This window comes from Aristolochia californica, unplaced genomic scaffold (genome assembly GCF_029961685.1).
Source record: "Aristolochia californica isolate CCGP_79_NKW_82.1479 unplaced genomic scaffold, dmAriCali1.0.hap1 SCAF_16, whole genome shotgun sequence".
Lineage (NCBI taxonomy): Eukaryota > Viridiplantae > Streptophyta > Magnoliopsida > Piperales > Aristolochiaceae > Aristolochia > Aristolochia californica.
The window spans coordinates 19446723-19468733 of record NW_027181837.1 but is presented as its reverse complement, the minus strand read 5'-3'; the positions used below and the strand labels follow the sequence as shown (position 1 = coordinate 19468733).

At 39.5% G+C, this 22011-nt stretch overlaps 4 protein-coding genes and 1 pseudogene across 5 annotated transcripts; all 5 read left to right on the top strand.

The window, feature by feature from the left end:
• The first annotated feature begins 140 nt into the window (after positions 1 to 140).
• On the top strand, positions 141 to 5208 carry LOC137953003 (26S proteasome non-ATPase regulatory subunit 8 homolog A-like). 2 transcript variants are annotated; one of them, XM_068800171.1, is made up of 8 exons: positions 141 to 304; positions 847 to 982; positions 1877 to 1986; positions 2437 to 2515; positions 3745 to 3847; positions 4007 to 4270; positions 4397 to 4508; positions 4824 to 5208. In XM_068800171.1, exons 3-8 carry the CDS (start codon positions 1882 to 1884, stop codon positions 4962 to 4964), a joined length of 804 nt encoding a protein of 267 aa, XP_068656272.1. In that variant the 5' UTR covers positions 141 to 304; positions 847 to 982; positions 1877 to 1881; the 3' UTR covers positions 4965 to 5208. The 2 variants fall into 2 exon arrangements, with proteins under 2 accessions (XP_068656272.1, XP_068656271.1); XM_068800170.1 differs by lacking the exon at positions 847 to 982.
• Positions 5209 to 5547: 339 nt separating this feature from the next.
• LOC137953564 (uncharacterized) lies at positions 5548 to 12280 on the top strand. The gene is made up of 10 exons (XM_068800994.1): positions 5548 to 5754; positions 6236 to 6365; positions 6881 to 7019; positions 7095 to 7307; positions 9055 to 9193; positions 10264 to 10414; positions 10516 to 10625; positions 10748 to 10845; positions 11569 to 11638; positions 11813 to 12280. The coding sequence occupies exons 1-10, from the start codon at positions 5662 to 5664 to the stop codon at positions 11900 to 11902; spliced, it is 1233 nt and encodes a 410-aa protein (XP_068657095.1). The 5' UTR covers positions 5548 to 5661; the 3' UTR covers positions 11903 to 12280.
• A 111-nt stretch (positions 12281 to 12391) lies between these two features.
• Positions 12392 to 15190, top strand: LOC137953563 (transcription termination factor MTERF15, mitochondrial). The gene is made up of 2 exons (XM_068800993.1): positions 12392 to 12650; positions 13198 to 15190. Exon 2 carries the CDS (start codon positions 13452 to 13454, stop codon positions 14787 to 14789), a length of 1338 nt encoding a protein of 445 aa, XP_068657094.1. The 5' UTR covers positions 12392 to 12650; positions 13198 to 13451; the 3' UTR covers positions 14790 to 15190.
• A 1484-nt stretch (positions 15191 to 16674) lies between these two features.
• LOC137953776 (cytochrome P450 78A5-like) lies at positions 16675 to 18749 on the top strand. The gene is made up of 2 exons (XM_068801281.1): positions 16675 to 17666; positions 17919 to 18749. Exons 1-2 carry the CDS (start codon positions 16707 to 16709, stop codon positions 18516 to 18518), a joined length of 1560 nt encoding a protein of 519 aa, XP_068657382.1. The 5' UTR covers positions 16675 to 16706; the 3' UTR covers positions 18519 to 18749.
• Positions 18750 to 21151: 2402 nt separating this feature from the next.
• On the top strand, positions 21152 to 21853 carry LOC137953695 (putative germin-like protein 2-1; annotated as a pseudogene).
• Positions 21854 to 22011: the final 158 nt, after the last annotated feature.

The following is a 22011-nucleotide window of genomic DNA, read 5'->3' as shown; positions in this document are numbered from 1 at the left end:
AAATATGCTTTTATCGATTCAAGCCAGGACTTTGGCAAGCGAAAACTGGAGGAGTATGATTTTTACTATTTTTGAAAATTCTACTATATATATATATATTGATTTTCAGCACGGAAATGAAAGAAAAAACGAAAGAGAGAAGAAAGCTAAATTGTCTTCTGTTTTGGAACCAAACGAAACTTTCTTTTGGACACTGCCCTACCACCTCCGTGGAAGAGCCCGACAAACGTTCCTCCTCTCGAGCTCGATTCCCTCCCTTCGCTGTGCCGAGACTCTCCCTAGCCGAACGAGTCTTCACCTGCAGGTACCTCTCTCTCTTTCTGTCTCTCTTGCTCTCGTCTATGCAATCTCAATCTATCGTCATTGTCGATGGGATAGAATATTGGCTCCTTTCTCCTGTTTCCTTCTAACCCCTGAATGACCGTCAAGTGGAGAAGCTTTAGCTCGTGGATGGGCTTCAATGGAAAGTCCAGAGATCAGGTACAAGATCCGATTTCCTGAGTAGGAGGAGGGGTTGGAATCTTCTGTCTTTCTGGGGCATAAAAATTCAGATCTCAACACGATTTCCCCCTCTTTTTATCAAAACTTTCTCAATTTCCCAATGTTTTGAGCAGTTTTGAGTTTTATTTGTTAATTTAGCAGTTAAATGGCAGTGTAGAGGGGTTGATTGATAGACAAAACCCTCTCACTCTGTGTACGCTGTCAGGGTTTTTTCCACTGTGTACTTTGTTTTAGTTGTCTTTGTTGGGTGTCTGGGGTTTAATATTTCGTTGTCGAGGGCATCAACTTGAAGTGATACTCATCCACTCTGGGCATCAAAATTTTGTTGGCTGTCCCATCCATCAGATGTGTCTTCGTTTAGTGTTAAAAACAAGGGGCCCTTATTTACTGCCCAGAGACTGTTAGGACGAAGCGTTGGAAACGGGAGTTGAGCGACTGTGGAGGTGTCAAAAGCCCATTGTTTCATCATTTTCATACCTTGGTAAGCATAGTTTCTTGAATTAGTCATGACAATCCTTGAGTATATTGATTTCAAGCAGCTCTGACTGCCCCTTCGACCTTCAATTCCAGCATTTGCTTCGATACACTTAACAACTTCAACCTCTCGTACAGAGCTTTGATAAATATCTTTGGTCCCTCCTTCTACATATATGACACTTACAGCTTGCTCAATTGATATCATAAGAAGGGATAGAATTCAAAGAAAAAGCTTGTATATATGATTCATTGTTTTGTCATCATCATTGTAAACTGATCTGTGATATATTGTGGGTATCAATGTCTTCTACAGCTGATTATGACTGTTATAAATTTTACTATGTGAAGGAACTCGAGAATTTTCCACTGTCAGATTCAATCTGTATCCATAAGGAGGCCCTTGTTGTTGCCTTGGTCTGGTTATGAAATTTGCAGCAGCGTCAGTTGCTGCTAACCCATTTTTCAGGGAAATCTGGTTAGAGTTGCAATCCTGTTTTTCAAATAAATGGGAAGTGAAAAAGAAAAAAAGAACAGTAAGAAACTCCAGTTACTCTTTTTTAGAGGAATCTGAATATTAGAGGAGCAATACTATTTAAAAAAGAATAAGAGAAATAAGAAGAAATAGAGCGGTAAGATCCTGGGTTTAGAAGCACATGGAATCGATGTTTCCCACTTGCAATATACTAATGGGCTTTGAAATAACAGACATGTTAGTGTTGGTAGAATGTGCTACTTGTGCTGATTATCCTCTGCGTTTGAGTTATTTTAGTTTTCTGTTACAAATGGGAGAAATCTAACCTTCATTGGGAATTTACCTGTTGTGGTTACTTGACTCCTTTAACTATGAGTACGGATGGGTGTAAATCATATGTGACTTGTTTCATCTCATATATTCTAGGCCACATGGATCCGAAGCTTACCGAAGTTTCTCAGATCTTTGAGCGATTTAAAGCGGCATTTATCCGGAATGATTTTGATACCTGCAAAAGACTCCTTTCACAGCTCAAGGTATGATCTAATACTTACCCTATCTCACCTTCTTTTAACTCCATATGCATGCATCTCTTTTAACCTATTTCATGGTGTTGAGATATTGTTCATGCATGTATGGCTGTTAGAAAATGGATATGAAGAGTACAAGAAAACCTGTGAAACTTCATCTTTATGCCAGTATATTTGAATGTGGACCTGTTTAGTACCGTCTTCCTTTGAGCACCCTTTAGGTTCTTGGATGCTAATGGTACTCATTATACTTTTTAGCAGTTCATGGAAGCAGAATGTTTCCCCATATATAGGTTTTATGATATTAAACTTGTGAATCATTTTTAGTTGTTTGAGTTTAATTTGTCATTAATCCATTTGATCAAATTGCCATTTTATGCTTCCTTTGCTTTTGTTTCAATAATTCATTTTGGAGTGGTTACAGCTTTTCATGCTTGGCATTTTATTATCCTGCAGGTGTTGTTGACAGAATTTCCAAGCCTTCCGCCATTATTCCAGAAAACGCCTAATGCAGTTCATGAACTGACTCTAGCACGTAATGTTCTGGCATAGTGATATTTACTCTGGTTTCTTGATTTATCTGAAGAATAGATATATCATATATTTCCTAAAAAACATAGAAAATAAATAACAGACAAGTTAGCATTGGCAGAATGCAATGCAACTTGTGTTGATTATCCTCTCCTTTGGAGTTCTTGTAGATTTAGGCATTTTGGTAATTTCACATTACCCTCACTTTTATATTCTGATGTAATCTTGTGCCCTATGCTGAATTATGTCTATAGTCCAAGTTTCATCTATATAGGACATAGAATGAGAGATATAAGAAGATTAGGGTTTCACTTAAGAGAGGTGCAATTTTGTAAATTTATCATAGTCCCTTAAATAAATAGATTGGGGGTCGTGCAAGACCCTCAACGCAGCTCATTATTTTGAGCTTTCTTCTCAAATTTCTCTCTTCCTTTCATTCTGTCTTCATCTCTTTTTCTCCTTACTTTTTCATGGTATCTAAGTAGTATATCACATCTGGGAAAACCTTTATTCAATTTTTATCATCCTTTGAAGAAGATGTTACATAGAAGAAGGATCTCCTCAGATTTTTCGGCTATTGGTTGGTAAAAATCCAATTTTTATTTCTTTTTTCTCTGCCATAACCTAGGGTTATTGGTTCTACTGTTTCTAGAACTGGTTTCTACGATTTAAACTGCCCAAAAGGGGTTTTTTATGCTCGTCTTGGGATGTGTGTCTCTCCCATTTCATGCCCATGCTGACATCAGCCCTAATTGATGATTATTTGAGTTATTTTCTCTGGAATTTGAAGTCTATGGTATAATTATTGAAGTTTGAAGTGCGCACATCATAGTAACTGCTCTAACCCTAATTCTGCGTGGTGGGGCCCACATAGGTTGCTCATATAGATAATTTTTTAAGGTGAAATTGAACGTATTTGTGTTTTTATGCAAGCATTATGGCTGATTCTGGTGAGGTATATATGCCATTTAAAGAATTTTTAGGTTCTGATGGGAAGGACATTATTACTATTACATCTGAAAAATTGAATGGTGCCAATGATCTCAGTTGGGCCAAATTAGTTAAGGATGCATTTGAAAGCCAGGAAAAAGGCGAAATTTATTAGGGATGATCCCAAAGGAATTAGAAATGATAGGACCTCTTCTTATTGAACACAAGGAGCTATTTCATTTTTTAATGGGTTTTAATGTGTTTTTTGTTTTGTGCTAACTTCATTTTTGGTTAAATCTGCAGGGGAAATCTATGAACATGCTGTTGTTCTTAGTGTGAAAACTGAAGACCAAGAAGCTTTTGAGAGGGATTTCTTCCAGCTTAAACCTTATTATACTGATACCTGGTAGTTTTCTACTATTTGTATTTTAACACCCCAAAAATTTATGATACTTTATGTTCTCTCCCTGTCTGACTGCTTTAAGCTTGACTGTTATAATCCTGTTATTGACTAAACTGATTTATATTCACTATAAATTCTCTTTTTTGCCCGTAACTGGTACAGTGGATTAATAACACCCTCACCTCAAGAGTATCCAATTCTGGGCCTGAACCTTCTGAGACTCCTGGTTCAAAATAGAATAGCGGAGTTCCACACTGAACTAGAGCTGCTTCCAGCGAGTGCACTCGAGAACCCTTACATCAAGCATGCTGTAGAGTTGGAGCAGTCCTTCATGGAAGGTGCTTACAACCGTGTGTTGAGTGCAAGGCAGACTGTTCCACATGAAACTTACGTATATTTCATGGATCTCCTTGCTAAGACGGTCAGGTGATACTTCATATGTGTGCTGAATAATATATTTCTGCTTAAATTTGGATGTTTGATGTATGCAATATTCTAGAGATATTACTGGTGTCTAGAAAATCCTATTCTAATATTCTACTCTCTTTGCAGAGATGAAATTGCTGGTTGCAGTGAAAAGGCGTACGACTACCTTTCTGTTGCTGATGCTAAGCAGATCATGATGTTCTCCTCTGACCAAGAATTAGCTGATTACATTGAAGTGGTAATGTAGTAATGTCTATGTTGCAGCTTTATTGTTTTGTCATCCTTTCCCTATTTTTCTGTGGGTTACTTCTGCTTCCCATTAGTCCCCATTATTGCACCTTCCCACCATTTCTTCCGTCGCTTTGTATACTTTTAGTGCATCTGAATCTGGGTTTTTCTTAAATCTGAGATTTTATAGTGTTTTTCTGTTGATAAGAATGAAGTAATTTAGAAGAAATTGCTTGACACATATAAGTCTTGTAACATTTAAAGTGGCCTCATTTTGGGTTAAGAACGATGTTAGCTAATTTTTTGTCATGTTTGTTGTGTACAGGAACACCCCGAGTGGGAGATAAAGGATGGTAGTGTAATTTTTCAAAAGGCAAAAGAGACTGCACCCTGCAAGGAGATACCATCACTCCAACTCATCAACCAGACACTCAGTTATGCCCGGGAGCTGGAGCGCATTGTGTAGCGAGACACCTTTTATTTGAAGTTTTGCTTAAAGAGATCCATCCACTTCCAAATAGCAGCAACTCACCTCCTATGAAACTTGTGCCTGATCAGATTTATTCATCACTCTACTACTTCCTCACATTCTCTTTTATTTCTATTTTGACTGTGGGTTTCTTCGTGTTCAAATGTTAGCCTGAGTCCAAAATCAACCTTGCTTCACTCTTATCAACATGCTATCTACAAATCCTAATTTGCTTAACAAATTGTCTTAAGAAGAGTGATGGTATGTATTCGAGTTTTGTTTGATTTGAATGCTTTGAACTCGAGTTCGAGTTCAACCTTGAACCCAAAATTGGAACCGAGTTCGAGTCGGGTTCAAATTATAACCTATTTAAATTATAAAAAAATAAAAAAATATTATGATGAATTGAGTTCTTGCAAGTTTAATAATTAACTTAATTGACCTAAAAGATAGAGCAAAGAGCTTCATGTTTATTTCATTGACAAACACTTCCTTCGGTCCATCGGTGCGAGCCGGTTGGGTTTGGTGCCACCCTAATCAACTCATTTGTCCTACGCGCCTCCAAAAACCTAGAGTCGCGGGCGAAGTGAAATCTCGTGGGTTCCTAAGTAGGCAGAGGCTCGGAAGGCCAGTTCTTACCTTTTCGTTCCTCTGCCCAGGTCTTCCATTCTCTCCCTTGCTTCAGTTTGCCGACATGACGACCATTGTGCCTCTATCAGAGGAGGATCCTGCACTCGTCATCGTTCGTTTCACGGCTGACCTCGCCTGGGCCGACGCTGGACCGGAGGTACTCGGGTTTCACGTCCAACTTTCTGTATAAGATTGTTTTTTCCTGTTATGTTGGAATTGTTTCCAATCCCTGGTGTTTTTATGCCCAGAGATGATACATTAGGGATAGCTCCAAGTTCATTATGTTTAAAACTTTGTTTTTAAATTTCTTCCGTGGCTTGCTGGTTCGGTGCTTCTAACTTACAGGATTCCGCTCAAAATGCACTGGTCGTCCACTTCTTTGTTGAGCTTCTTTTCTTGGTTCACAATTTGTTCTTAATTAAGAAAAGTCGAGTGTATTTATTTTGCTTTCTACTTAAGAGGTGTAAGCTCTTGTACTGTTGGATTGCCTACCGGCTAGGTGGTTCACTGGATTAAATCTAAGGTGCTTGTGAGGAGAAGGTTTTGATTGTTGATATGCTAGCTTATTCTGAACGATATAGGAATACTTATGCTTAAGCTCAAGCGGATTATCACTGAATACCTTTTTGTTTTGACAGGTTGCGGAACCTCAGGTCACTAGACTATATGTTGAAGCGCAGGAATTCGTGGTTATGGGTAGATGGCTGGATTTGGCTTCTCTGATGCTCACATCAGCTGACCTTATATTTTCAAGGGTTTCAGAGAAAGGTGGCAATTCTCTTGGACTAGCATTTCTCGTTAACTCTTTTGGTTATGGTAAACTATTGAATTTCGGGTCTTACAGACAAACTTGGAATTCTAAGATACATGTGCCAAGTTGTTGATTGTCTGCTGTAGATTTATTGGGCAAAATGTTTTCTGACAGCATTGACATATTAGCTAATTCATGCTATATCAGTGGGTAGCTGATAGTCATTAAGAAGCTAAACCATGTAAAAACATTGAAACTTTTGAGGATCTATCCGCACATCTTTATAAAAATTGAAGTGGCTGGAATTACTTGGAAGTGGTACAAAGGCTAAGGCTGGTGTATGGTGCTTCACGTTTTCTAACTATTTTTATTTCATTTTTTTTAAGCCATTCCAAACTAAATGTTAGCCTGCAAGATGAGAGTAGAGCACAGCTTTTTCACTGATGAGCTTGTCTGTCTGCACAAATATGATTTATATTAGTAATCATCATGTGGACTAACTAGAGCTTGCTATTTTTGGTTGTGGTCTTAGACCTGGAGTGCATCTTCACTGTCATCTGCAATCTTGTCACCAGAGCACAGACTTTGGATGAAGCCCTAGAGATGGCGAAGCTTATAACTGCCAAGGTCACCCAGCAGCCAAATGACAAACCTGCATTGCGCTTGAAGATGTAATGTTCTAATCTTTATTGTGTAAGTTGTATTGCTCTAGTTCTTCCTTCTGACAACTTCTTCGCGTGATGCAGCTTGTTTAATCTCTACAACCTATTGGAAAACCCATACAGCCAATTCTTTGTTTACACTAAAGCCCTTCATTTGGCAGTGAATGGTAAAGTTACCGAGCACATAATACCTTCTTTCAAGAACATGGATGGTTTCTTGAAGAAGTGGAATGTAGGGACTTTGGATCAGAGAGAACTATTCCTCAAAATTTATAATATTTTAAGGGATAGTAAGAGGTAAATTTTTTCTTCACTGTTACGTAGGTTAATTTAGCCCCTTTTTCTCTGCTCTCTTTCTTGCTTTCTCAAACATATATGGCAGGGATTACGTGTTGAAATGTTATGTATAGAGCTGAATGGAATTGCAGTCTAAGTGAAGTCAAACCATAGGAAGTCTTGATTATAAAAAAAAATATTCACAATTAAAACTAGAGTAAGCATTGTTTATCTCAAGGTTTTAAGTGAACGAATGTGAAATTATTAATACAGACTAATTAAACAACCTCATTATGATCCTGGCAATTGACCATTGTATCCCGAAATGTAACTTCTGCAAAATTACCTTCTACATAATTTGTCAGAAAGGTGTTAAATTTGTTGCTGAGTGGGAAGAAGTCTTATATTGAGAAATGAGAAGAAAAGTTAATTGAGCAATAGACATCCTAAGTGGCTAGTCATTTTTGGGATGGAACCAGGCTCAATAGAACACTCAACAGTGGCAAAATGACTAGCCACTTAGGAGCCTATTGCCCAACCTTATAACCCATTAACTTTTCTTCTCATTTTTCAATGTGGGACTTTTCTTACTCAAAACTTCCCCTCATGTCTAGTCTTACACATAACTGGCCTGAAACTTGGGCACAAACTCCTATTTCATGTACCCCACAATACGCAGATTCTTACCTCATGGAGCCCACAACACACAGATTCCTACCTTATGGAGCTCAAAACACAAAAATAACTTGGGAAGCACAAACTAGCCTTGGCACAAACACACAACCTGCTCTGATATCATTAAAACAGGATAAAAAATAGAAGAAGAAAGAAGAAGAAAAAGGAAAAAGAGAATAGAGAGAACAGAGCACGTCAGAGTAGAAGTACGAGGTTTTTGTTTTGTGATGTCATGCATGGGGTCAGGGACATCCTCCACCGGATTAGGTGCCACAGTTGCACTCTACCTGAAGATCACCAAAACATGGACTTACTCTTATCCAATGTGGGAAACCCCCTCCTATGTTGGGTGAACAAGTTTGTTAGTAGAAATAAATTGGAAAGAAATTAATGTTAAGGAGTGAACTATGCAAGGAGGGATTAGAAGAGAAAGAAAAGGGTAAGGCAAAGTGACGGAAAAGAAGGTTTGGCAGGAGTATAAACACGATCTTATGAGTTGAGGATGAGGGTTCCATGTCTTGAAATATGTATAGGAAAAATATTGAAGATAAGAGCTTTCTATAGGAAAAATTATCTGACTGTGTTATCTTTATTACAACAAAGTAAAATTAAAAACCTGAAATCCCTGTCCTTCTACTTTAAAAAGGTCAATAACATAGATGGCCAAGAAAAAAGAGACAAAGACTTAATAACTATGGACACTATCACCTGGGCAGTGACAAAATCCTCTTCCAGGGGGTGCTTGAAATTCCTTGATATGACCTGGACCTGAGAGCTCTCCTAACTGTCCAGGATCCACATGTCAAGAGAAACCAACCCTTTGGTTTCATATGCTTGTTCATATCTGCTGAATTGGGCCTTCTGATAATATCTCTCCTACTCGTAAACTTTCAAGCAACTATCTAAAAAAGAAACGATTATGGGACCTCCTTTCTGCAATGAAGCAGACTGGGATGATCTTTTGTTGTAGAAGCAAATGATCTAACTTGTCTAAAAAATGTCAAGAATAATTTCATTTGTTTGAAAAATATCAAATTACTTTTTAAGGATAATCTCATTTGGCTCTTACTGAGGCTTCGTTGGTAATTTGCAGCCCAGGTAAGGATTGTTTCAATTTTTTGACAAAGTATTTAGCAACTTTCTCTGGGGAGGATGCATATACAATGAGTGAAGCTAAGGAGGAAGCTGTACAGGCCATTATAGAATTTGTGAAGGCACCTGGCATGTTTCAGGTACTTCTGAACTTCTACTAGTCGTTAAAAATGCATACATGTTGATAGCATTTCTTGTAATTCCCATTCCTAAAATCTCCTGGAAATGTTTGTTCGTGTCCATGGGGTTTTGCTTCTTGTTTTTCTTTCTTTTAATTTCCATTTTGCAAGCAATCTCTTGTATCTTCAGCAGTTCCTGAAAATCCAATTAATCAGTAGTAAATGTGAATCTGATTAAAATGCTATCAATAGTAGCGTGAAATGTTAACTGATTAATGATGTGATTCATGAACTAAATCTAATTTTTTTTTATGTTTAAGTACTTTCTCTATGAAGTCTGCATGCTTTGCCCAATGTGCTAATTCATCCTTGGTTACCTGATGCCTGTGGAATTATCTTTGGTTCTCTTGTTGATTCCAGTTTGCTGAATCTGCTATTCAAACAGTAAAAAATATCCTGCTTAATCATTGCTGTTACTATCTTAGTTGATAGTTGTTTTTGTACTAGCTGGGCTAGTAATAGTTCCTTAGTGCTTCTTGTTTTATTATGTGTGTTTAATATTATATACACTATTCTTCCATTCATATGGTTTTTAGAAAGTTATATTCTGAAGTTATGAGCACATTTCATGGATTTGCCAAAAGATGTCTAAGAAACATGATCTCACATGGAAAGATATAGTGGCTGCTATCTTTTGTTATTTGGCTTATGAATGGGGAAATTTCTGCTATAGTTGGTTTATGTTCAAGCATCTTTACTGCTCACTAAGGAGATTGTGTCCCTCAGCATATTGCAGCTTTTATACATGGTCCTATAGTTTGTGAGAAGTGCGCTCCCCTCCCCCTAGCCCCACAATACACACACACTCTTACCGAATAACTCTTATTACTTAAAATGGAGAAGGTAAAAAAATGAGTTAGGTACTGATTGGAATTTTAAAAATTGTCACATGTCTTGTTTCTGTAAGGAGCTTCTGGAGGTCTAAAAATGCAGATACTATTTTGGGCAAAATTTTATCTTGCAACAGTAACCATGTTTCTAAATTCTATCTGGTTAGAGAGCCCAGCTCATTCATCTTCTACTTCGTGCAGTGTGATTTGCTGGAAATGCCAGCTGTTGGGCAATTAGAAAAAGATGCGAAGTATGCATTAGTATATCAGCTTCTTAAGATTTTCTTAGCACAAAGGCTGGACGCTTACTTAGATTTTCATGCTGCAAACTCGACTTTGCTGAAAAGTTATGGTATAATTTATTAAGCATCCTCTGCTTTCTTCTTTGTTATTATATTATTTTTGACTTTTAAAAAATGTTTATGTCTATCTATAACTAGATGTTCTCTACAGGTTTGGTCCATGAGGACTGCATAGCAAAGATGAGGTTAATGTCATTGGCTGACCTTGGGATGGATGAATCTGGTGAAATCCCATATGCTGCCATTAAGGATACCCTCCGTGTATGCTTTGCTGCTCCTTTTTCTCCAGTAGTTTGTGATAGATTCTCTCTTTTTTTTTTTTGTTGAGATAGCTTCTTTTGTAATATCCCTATTTGCATTATTTACTCTTTGGTTCTCAACAGATTACGAATGATGAGGTTGAGTTTTGGATAGTCAAGGCAATAAGCGCAAAACTGCTCGACTGTAAGATGGACCAGATGAATCAGACTGTGATTGTGGGGTAATTCTTTGTGTAGTTTTTCTTTTTCTTTTATCGTGGTAAAAGATGTACTATCATGCAGCATTATAAAATGATAAAACATCATATTGAACAGAATCATGATATTGCTGATTGATCTGTTCTATATACTCTCTTTATGGAAGTTCTGGAGGGAATGCAATAACTAGTCTTGGTATTGTGGCCTTTGGCTCAATGGGCCACTTGGGAGGGGGTTTCTAGTCTGAGGTTTTGAGTTCAAGTTTCACCAAGGTAAGGGGTTTTGACATTGAAGAGAGAAAAATCCATGGAATTAATTAGATATATACTTGCCCTTTGTGCCGTAAGTCATATTTGATCACTGTTAACTTATGGGTGGTCAAAGAGGAACATCAAAAGGTCTGTGCATCTGTCCTTCTATATGTAGTTAAATGTCTTGTTTTATCTAGTAGTTGTCATCTTTTACTTTTTTTTTTTTTTTTTTTGAAAAGTGTCTTCTTTTACTTTCGAATGTGGTTTATAAGGTTTCAAAAGTGAATCAGGGTTCTTTCTGCATACAATTTCCACTTAAACTCTTATTGCCATACCATAGACTATTCTAATTTAATTTGTATCACTTATGTTATAAAGACATCTTGTCTTAAAATTCAATATACTTTTTTTCTGTTCGAAAAGGAGGTTAACATTTCTCAACGAGGTTATAGATTGTAGCTTTCTTGATCTTTTTTTTTCACATTTGACATGCAGTCGATGCACCGAGCGTGTTTTTGGAATGGAGCACTGGAATACTCTCAGATCAAAACTTGGAATATGGAGGGTAATATTTCAACTTCCCATGTCGAATGTATGTTTTTTTAATTCTGTATCCATTTGAACTGAGTTTGGAAACTAAATGTATTCAGCTAGTGAATAAGGTAAATGAGCAAGTGGCCTTCTAATTTTCGGTTGTAATTCTACCTCGCTGAATATCTCTGTTGTTTGTTTTCTGAAGAGTAACATAGCAAATGTCATAAGCACCATCCAAACAAACAAGTTGACTGAGGAAGGAGTGCAAGCAGTGCAAGGCTTATTGACACGTTGAAGAAAGCTTCTCAGCCCTTCTGGTTGTTGCGTGTTGATTATTTCAGTTTTAGAGATGGAGATTTTGACCTTGCAGGTCTCCTAAACCGGGGAGATTATCAGGGAGTTGATGTAGACGTAGCAGACATGTTGAGATTGTTTCTCAGTTTGAAATTTTGTTTATGTAGTAGTCTGGACAAGTTCTTTTCTATGACCAGACTAAAGTTACCGATATTCTTGGGTAATGGCTTTTGAGCTAGTCAAAGATGTCTGAAATAATTTACTGTAATTTTTTTGCATTGCTTTGTAGATGTTTCACTGCGATCATTCAGATATCGGATTCTTAATACAGAGTAATCGAATCTTAACAGAGCTGTAAGTTTATGGTACAATTCAATTTATTTTGGAACTCGTAGTAATTGTCGTGGAACATGAAAGGATCGAGAAAAAGAAAGTCTGAGTCGGATCGAGTCGGATCATATTCTGAGGCTTAAAACCTTGTCACAATGCCTTCATAGCTTCTCTCCGTCCTCGAATGCCATTTTTTGTTCGGCTTTTATCTCTCGGATAGAACTAGAGAGCTCTACGTTGCTGCTCATAATCCAGACAAATCCAACAACAGAGGAGGAGGGAGTCTACTTAGATATTAGGCGAAAACAGGGTGAGTACTTTGGCTACTGACATGACCATAGATTGAAGAAGCAGCAATATTCCCTTCTGCCCAAGAAAGGAATCACCGAGAGAGCCGAGAAGATTGGGGTTTGCACACGGTAAGTCCCACTCTGAGCTACATATGTCTGTCTGTGTGGATTCCACGCCTATGAGTTTTTGAGTAGGGAGCATGTACTGGTTTCTGAGAAGAGAGCTGATTGTGGAAGACGAAAGCTCTTGTAGAGCACTTAAGCTAACGCTCAGATAGTGAGCAAGTTTGAGGGTCTCGAGAGCCAGAGGCATTCCATTCTAGTTTGAGGTCCGATCCAAACAAAATCTCTTTTAATCTCTTTTATTGCAGGTAAGAGCCTGCAACAAGCCCATCTCCAGAGAGAGCGGAGGGGAAGAGGAGCTGTCCCGCCCCTCCCCTTCGGTTTTTGGTGGACGGAAGGGGGCGGCGATGGGCCTGTTTCTCTCTCGCTCGGAAGGGAGAAGAAGATAGCGATTTTTTTAACATGAAAATTATTAAAATTAAATAAAAAAGTTAAAAAAAGTTATTTTTATTTTTCTGATAAGATTTATTAACGGTGTTACCTTAAGATTTGAATTACAAGTCTGATCACAAAATTACGACATCTAACCGGCTGCATTCAAATGCTCATGCAGCTTTGATTGTTCACTGTTCAGGCGGTTCACTGGATTAGCTCTAGGTTCTTGTGAGAAGAAGTTTTTGATTGGTGATCTTGCTGGAACTTGTAGATTACTGGATTGCCTATTTTCACTCTTCATACATATTTACTACAGAAAGAACACCTGTGGGTCGCGGCATGTTGTTGCCATGTAATGTGAAAAATTCAGCACTTTCTACTTCCCTGGTCTGCATGTAGTTCTTCTCTTTTCTACAGTCTCAGAATCTCCAAATGCTGGAAATGGCTGGCAGGGTTTTAATGAGACCTTCATGCAGTTGGATCACTATGAAGTACCTTCAGTTTCAACAGAACCCAATTCAGAAAACCCGGTCATTCTGTGGACTCCCTAATCATGCTGTACACGTCTCACATCATCAGGCTGAAGATTCCCAATTTAGAAATCTGATGCCTCTTTCCAGTCTTCTCCAAATGTATGGGTTTCCCAGAGCTAATGCTGATGAGTTTTTGAGGAGAAACGGGTTTTTATTGGATTTCAGTTTGTCAGAGGTGGAGAAATCTTTGGGAATCCTATCATCATTTAAATTGTCAGATAGAGCTCTGATTTCGTTACTGACCTCTTACCCAAGGGTGCTTGAACTGGATCTTTTGAAGAGGTGGGAGGTTTTGTTGTCTAAATCAGGAATTTCTTATCTTTCTCCATTGATGTTTCAGAAGGTTATGGAACTAGATGAGCATTCGAGGATTGATTTCACTAATTTTAGTAGAATTGTACAGATTTTAAAAGACACTGCATGTAGTGATGAGACATTAACTGCAATTTTAGAGGAATTTCCAAGAGTGATCATGATGAATCCAACTGTTATGATCAACAATATTGAGTTTTTGAGGAAAACTGGGATTGGCGAAGAAAACATTGATCGGGTCCTTTGTTCGTTTCCGAGGATTTTAGGTTTTTCAGTTGAAGGTAGACTAAAACTTCTATTTGAAGAATTTGAAGCTTTGGGTTTCCACAAAAAGGAGGTGATAAACACTATAATCAATTACCCACAAGTTTTCAATGTTGAAATTGGTGAGCTCTCTCTCTGTGTCCAATTGCTGAGGAACTTAAACTGTAGGCATCCTATACAGGAGACTATTCTTTCTAAAGGGCTATTCAGAGCTGCTCTTGAGGTGAAACTGAGAGTTGATTGCTTATGTCGTTATGGATTGATCCACAGAGAAGCCTTCAAGTTGTTACAGAGAGAACCACGGGTAATAATTTATGCAGTGGAAGATATAGAAAAGAAGATTGACTATTTAACAAAAGAGATGGAATTTAGCATCAGCTGTTTGAACGAGGTTCCTGAGTACTTGGGTGTGAATCTGAAGAAAGTGGTAATTCCTAGATATGAAGTTATCCAGTATTTGAAATTGAATGGGGGACTTACTTATGAATTGGAATTGAAGGACTTAATAAAGCCTACAAGGCTCAAATTCTATAATCGTTTTGTCAAGCCATATCCAGCCTGCCAAAAGATATTTGAACCATTGTCTAGAGCTGAAGTTAAGAGAACACATCCTGTTGGATTGTGGAACCTCTTTAAGCCTATGCAGTACCATGAAACATGAGTTCTTTCATGGAAATCATAGTCTAACATAGATGATTATCCTGTCCATTGCTTCAGATCTTCTGGATATGTTTCTCTCGAGGAGCTCAATGAGGTATTCTTGGAAACTTAGTTTGTTAACCTAAAAGTGGCACTGATGATGAGGAAAAGACTAAAAAAAGGGGGAAACATCTGGTATACATTGTATTATTTGATATTTAGTTGTGTGGTTACTTACCTGTAGATCTGTGATCTGGTTCATTTCAGGACTCACTCTGTAAAAAGACTAAATGAGATAAGAACCCCAGTTGTCATTGAGCCAGTAATTGTCAAGTTAGCACCAAATATCACTATGGCAATGACAGACACTGTGGAGGATGCATTCAGTCCTCCAACAAAACATACCCATGACCTTCTGTAAAATCCTCCAAAGTTTCTATTTTTCACTGTTAAAGAGATATCCAAAAGGAAACTTACAGCCTGTTTTAAACCCAGCTTCAAAGTTTCATCCACTTTGTCAGAATAGCATGAGATCTCATATTCTTCCTGGGCAAATGATCTTTACAGTCCTTGTTGCACCAAAGGAATCCCTGCATGAAAGCTTTATTTATTTGTTTATTGCTTTTATCTTTTTAAAATCAAATTGAAGAAGCAATTGCTGCAGCAGCAGCTTGAGTTTTGGCTTGCTGTTCAGGTGTTCTCATCTCAGTTTCAGACCCTTCTCTTTTGCACTGTCATGGTGTGCCCATACATGTGTTCTTCCAGTGGTGATGTGTTGTGATGACGTGGCACCATGTTACATGCCATTAAAGTCGAAAAATTGGTAATTCTTGTTATTATTTTTAAAAAATTGAGAAAAGTATTTTTTTATATTTTATTGTTTAATTTAAATTAAAGCGACCTCAATAATGAACTCTACGGACCCTAGGCACCGTAGGCGTACCCGATTCCCTAACCGGATCCTGCCACCTGGCGATAACCCCCTCTCTATCCCTACTCGGACCTCCGCTGACGGAATCCCTTCCATCGTACTGTTCAGAATCACTGGAATTGCTGCGCTGACATCCAAGGCGGCGCCGTACTGGCGTGTTCGCTCCCCGACCTTCCCTTCCCTTCCCTTCCCTTCCCTTTCCCAGCCGATCTCCGCCTCGATGTCAGATCCACACGTGCCTAGGGATCTTTATGTCCGCCAGCTGGACTTTCCTAGGTGTTGTAGGAACGTATTTACCGTATTACCCATATGCCGTACGCGTATGCTGTTTTCGGCTTTGCGTGTTGGTAATGGCTCCACGTTGCCAGGGGGTGTTTTGGTAAAATGATTAAACAGTCCCTCTTTTCCGAGGCTATTTTCGTCATTAGAGCTTCGGGGAATCTGGGTGGGCCCCGGACCGATCCCCGAACCTCGAATGATTTTTTACAGATTAGCGTGGAAGAACCGATCTTAGTCACGAAACTGACATCATTCTTTACTGAGATCATCCACGGAGCGAGCCCTGGTTTCTCTGGGCCCAAATAATTGACGGCTGAGATTAAAAGATTCTTTTCTAGTATAAGTCTTCAGTGGCAATATCGTGGTTACGTGTTGAGATACTGTGGAATGTATTGGGAAGCCGAATCAGCCGTACATGTCGTAGTGGCAAATTCGTAAAAGTGAGGGGAAGAAGAGAATCGGCTGGCGCACGATATCAGAGATCACGTACTTTGAGGCCGCCCTTGGGCTTCCTCTCTACCTTCCAGTTTTTACCGCGGTAAAATTCGTTCAGAGTTAAAATGGAAAAGTTTTTTTTTTTTTTTACCTTTTTAACCCTTGTCCATACCGTGGTTAAAATTTAAACCGCTCTCCTCTTCCTATATATGTCGGCCTTCCCTCGCCAGTCTCTACTCACTCTCCCGCCCTCTTCCCCCTCTCGTTCTTCATCTTCTCTCGTCTGCACCATCCATGTCTTCTGAACTTGATTCCACCCTCTTCTTCTTCCTGTTTCCCAAGTTTACTTCGTCCTCCGTACAGCAGCTTGAGGCACTAGCAGTTGCCACTCTTCTTGTTGCCTTGTGTGCCTTCTGGCTTTTCCCAGGCGGTCTCGCATGGGCTCTCTCGAAATCACATGCTCGTGCTGCTATTCCTGGTCCGTCGGGTCTTCCCCTGTTGGGACTCCTGTTTGCTTTCACGGGATCTACTGCTCACAGGGCACTGGCCAAGCTGAGCAGAGCTGCTGGTGCTACTCGTCTCATGGCTTTCTCTGTGGGGTTCACTCGTTTTGTGATATCTTCTCATCCTGAGACTGCGAAAGAGATACTTAACAGCTCTGCTTTTGCTGATCGTCCTGTGAAGGAGTCGGCTTATGAGCTGCTTTTCCACCGGGCAATGGGTTTCGCTCATTTCGGTGATTACTGGCGTAACTTGAGGAGAATTTCGGCTACTTATTTGTTCAGCCCCAAGCGTATCGCTTCATTTGGGGTGTTTAGACAGGAAATTGGGTCCTTGATGGTGGATCAGATTGGAGAAATGAGGAGGAGGAATGATGAACTGGAGGTGAAGAAGGTGTTGCACTTTGGGTCTTTAAACAATGTGATGATGAGTGTGTTTGGTAAGAGATACGATTTTGAGGCGGATCCCGAGGGGTGTAAGCTTGAAGGGCTAGTGAAAGAGGGTTATGAACTGCTTGGCATATTCAACTGGAGCGATCATTTCCCAGTCCTAGGGTGGTTGGACTTGCAGGGTGTAAGGAAACGATGCAGAGCTCTGGTTTCCAGGGTTAACGTGTTTGTGGGGGGGATCATCGAGGAACATCGCCATAGAAGGGAGAATGATGACGATAACGAGGGCGACTTTGTTGATGTTCTTCTTGATTTGGAGATGCAAGAACGGCTCAGTGACAGTGACATGATTGCCGTTCTTTGGGTAAGTGCAACTTGCTTTTGTGTTCGTCTCTTGGATCACTAATTATCTTTTTCGATTTTCGTTTTACTGTTGATACCACCTGCCTAATTTGTTTTATTTTAATGCATCTTATCCATTTATCAACTTCATCTTTATTAGTTTAACTTGCTATATATTTTACTAATTAATTATTCGTATCCTTTTTTAACTTAAATTTTCTAGTTTTCACTCATTTTTTAACAGTTATTAATCGCTGCTGAGTTGGGTTTACAGGAAATGATCTTCCGGGGAACTGATACTGTTGCAATCCTCCTGGAGTGGATTCTTGCCAGGATGGTTCTTCACCCAGACATCCAGTCTAAAGTCCAGGCAGAGATTGATGCTACTGTCGGTACTTCGAAGCCAGTATCCGATTCTGATATCTGCAACCTACCATTTCTACAAGCCGTGGTCAAGGAAGCTCTTCGTGTGCACCCTCCTGGTCCTCTCCTGTCATGGGCTCGCCTTGCTATCCATGATGTTCATGTTGGGGAAAACTTCGTACCTGCTGGAACCACTGCAATGGTGAACATGTGGGCAATTACCCATGATGAGAAGATCTGGTCGGAGCCGAACGAGTTCAAGCCAGAGCGTTTCCTCGAGGAAGATGTTCCCATTATGGGTTCTGATCTCAGGCTAGCTCCCTTCGGTTCTGGCCGGAGGGTATGCCCTGGTAAAGCAATGGGGTTGGTGACTGTTCATCTCTGGTTGGCTCAGTTACTTCAGAACTATAAATGGCTCCCTTCGTGTGATGGAGTTGACTTGACTGAGTGCCTTAAGATGTCAATGGAGATGAAGACCCCTTTGGTGTGCAGGGTTGAGCCAAGAATCTGAACCATCAGCATAGTTTATTTGCTCGTCATTTCATGTCAGCTTGTTCGAAATATAATGGGTCTCTGGACAGGAATGGAATTCTCCATGGTTTTGCAGCCCTGAAGGGCCTGTCCAGATGGCTCTGCTGTATGTTTGTTACTATCTGTGTTTTCTGAAGTCAGTTTTTTTCCTTCAATGTAAGGTGTTGTAAACAGCTTACGCCTTATAAACTATGGATGTAGAAGTCGTTAACAGTCAGAAATTTTATCTGCGTTTTCGTTCTTTTCCATGCAAAATGCTCGGAAACTAGTTTTGTTTATCGTCACTCTTCCATTATAGTTGGGGCAGGTATGGGAAGTTCATTCTCATTTGCTCTTTTTTATTTTTATTGTTTAGCCAACTGATGTCTGAGGCCACTCAGCCACTTGCATTCAGAAAGCTCACATTTGGTTCTTGCTTATTTCTCATTGAGGATGGCTTTTTCGGAGTGAAAAAGGTAGCTGGTAATGTAGATGAAGCTTCCTCGCACGAAAGCTTACTGGTCCCCTTCTCCCTTAAAATTTGGAATCTCTTTACCAGTTTAATGTTATTGGTGATATACCTCTTCTTTATTCTTCACATGCCTGCGAAGCTCTTTATCCTCATGCTAAGATTTCAGAAGCATGCTCATTTGTTTACTTTTATTTAGGATTCTTCCTGTGTTCTTAACTTATTTGTCAAGCAAAACAGCTCTGCTTCTCCTCTGCACTTTACAGTGTACATGATTGGAGAATAAGACCCCACAGCAACTATCCATTTCTAAATTGCTTTCTTTTGGGATCCAAATCTCTCATAGAATATTTGGACCTCTAGAAAGCTTCTCTCCTTTTTATCCACCTCCCTAAAGAGGGTGTGAACATGAAGATGATCATTGAATATTCAACTATCTTATTTTGTGCAACTTGCTTTTATCTTTTCTGTTCTCAATTCTTCTTTTTTGCTGATTCTCAGAACAACCCAGATATATTCCTACCATCTCTTATATGTGGAGATCATGGATGTGTGGTAACTAAAGCCTGAAAATATCTGGAAGCATCTCTGATTGTTCCCCTGGGCATCATATGATATGCATTGAGAAAGTGGATTTGAAATGATATTCTTTTGACCAGCAATTGGGTTTCTTCACTTTGATACTCTCTCCAGCCTGTGTTTTCACCTTCAGTGAAATGGGTCCCATTATCAGTATCAGGTACTCTTGAGAACCATTACATTGGGACCCATTTGCCCATGATGCCTCTCTATGTGTGTGTAATGTTTCTGTCATCTTTAGCATCTACTGATTCTGCTCTTAGGGTACCTCTTCCTCACAAGTACTACCACTAAGGGGTGGGCATATCACATATCAGTGAGCTGATATGCATCCAATGTGTCTTTGTACTGAGAGAGTTTGGTTTACAATAGTGTCCCTATTTTAAATGAAAATCCTAATTCTTCTCTGAAACTTAGGAAATTGTTCCTCTGCAACTTCTGGGTTCATGTTAAGCTTGAGAAAGTGTGAGGTGATAGAATAGAGAGGGTGAAAACGAAACCTTAAAATGGAGTAAAGTAGTATCAAGACCAAAGCATCGGTAAAGAAAAGAATCACCCAAAATTTTTCTGTTCTTTCACACCTTTTTACTGCTTGGGGAGATGTGGAAAGCCTTAGTGGTCGTAAAAGCTCCCTTAGTGTGATTCTCGAGCCCAATTTTCTATTGTTTCCTTCAAAGTTCCATACCTAATCTTGCACAATGGAAAGAAAGAAGTTTGTGGATAATTTCAGATGATATTTTATTAGTTTTTCCATGTAGGCTTCTGAGAGTGATTTACATGCAATGTCCATGTGGCTTAAAAAATGCTTTAGCTGGTTCATTTCTCCATTCCATGAACCCAGTTCGCTGCCATCTCTAGATCTTCAGAATCTGAAATGCATCGCCCAACATAGAATATCCATTTTCAAAAACATCGTGGTTGTATTGTATGATCGGAGACGGAGGAGGCAAGTTTTCAGAATGGCCTGCAGAAATTGTATCCAAGAAAAAAATCTTTAAAAACACTTAAAAGAAGTAAAACTTCAACGTTTCTGCTGTTGTAGCTGTGTTTTTTTCATATTTATTCAGAAGCTTGCATGCCCCATTTGTCAATGATCTTGAATCGCAATAGAACCTATCTTGGTGCATTCTGAGTTGTTTAGACTATAAACATTTTTTAGCCATTAACGTGGCTGGCCATGAGATGAAGAAGCTGTTTCAGAACCTACAAGTTGCTGAGATGAAGATTCGGTCGTATAGTTTCAGAAGGTCTGAGAATATATTTTATTTTATTTGACATTTCTGCACTAAAAAATGGATCAATTAAGCTCCCCGCCTGTGGGGGTCCTTTACTTGCAGGTAGAGGCTAACATTAAGGATCAATCAGTATTTTATGTGGCAGATATTGGCATGAGAATGGATCAATTAAGCTCCCGCACCAGACTCAGTAAAATATGTTCTAATCGGACTGTTTCAATCAAATTTGATGAGTTTTAAATCTGGAGACCTTTTTGTTCATCTAGAAAAGGGCATTCTCCCTGTTCTTCTCTCTACCAAAGGTTACTCTTGTTCTTCGTCTGCTTGCTCAGAGAGAGAGAGAGAGAGAAAATGGCCAGCGCCAGCCTTCTTCTTGTTCTCCTTGCCTTAGCTTCTCCTCTCACATTTGCATCCGATCCAAGTCCGTTGCAGGACTTCTGTGTTGCAGACCTTAACAGCACAGGTACTTCCATGGTTCCATTTTATCACCCAGTGAGGGTGAACAAAGCTGAGTGCTAATGGAATTGTTTCTTTTGCAGTTGTAGTAAACGGGTTTGTCTGCTAGGACCCCAAGCTCGCCATGGCGAACGATTTCTTCTTTTTGACAAAGTGAGAATCGTTCCACAGTGACAGCAGTGGATGTGAACCAGGTTCCTGGTCTCAACACTCTGGGCATCTCCATGGTGAGGATCAACTATGCACCATATGGACAGAACCCACCCCAAACGCACCCACGAGCTACTGAGATTTTGACCGTACTGGAGGGTTCGCTGCTGGTCGGTTTCGTCACTTCTAACCCTGAGAATCGCCTCATAAACAAGGTGCTTCAGAAGGGTGATGTGTTCGTCTTCCCCGTCGGACTCGTCCACTTCCAGTTCAATGTGGGGAACACTAACGCAGTCGCCATTGCAGCTTTGAGCAGCCAGAATCCAAGAGTGATCACCATTGCCAATGCCGTGTTTGGGTCAAAACCGAAGATTCCAGCTGATTCTCCTCGCTAGAGCTTTCCAAGTGGACAAGAAGATTGTTGATCTCATACAGTCCAAATTCTGAATGGGAAGACAAACCATTGCTAGCTCTTGGTAGGTATGAGTAATAAAATCGGAAGTTTAGCAGTCGTTACCTAATAAAGATGTTCCATCCGTTGTTCTTCTCTGCTCATATTGTAATAAAAGTAGTTTCAGAGAGTGGTCATTGTTCATCATGGATAG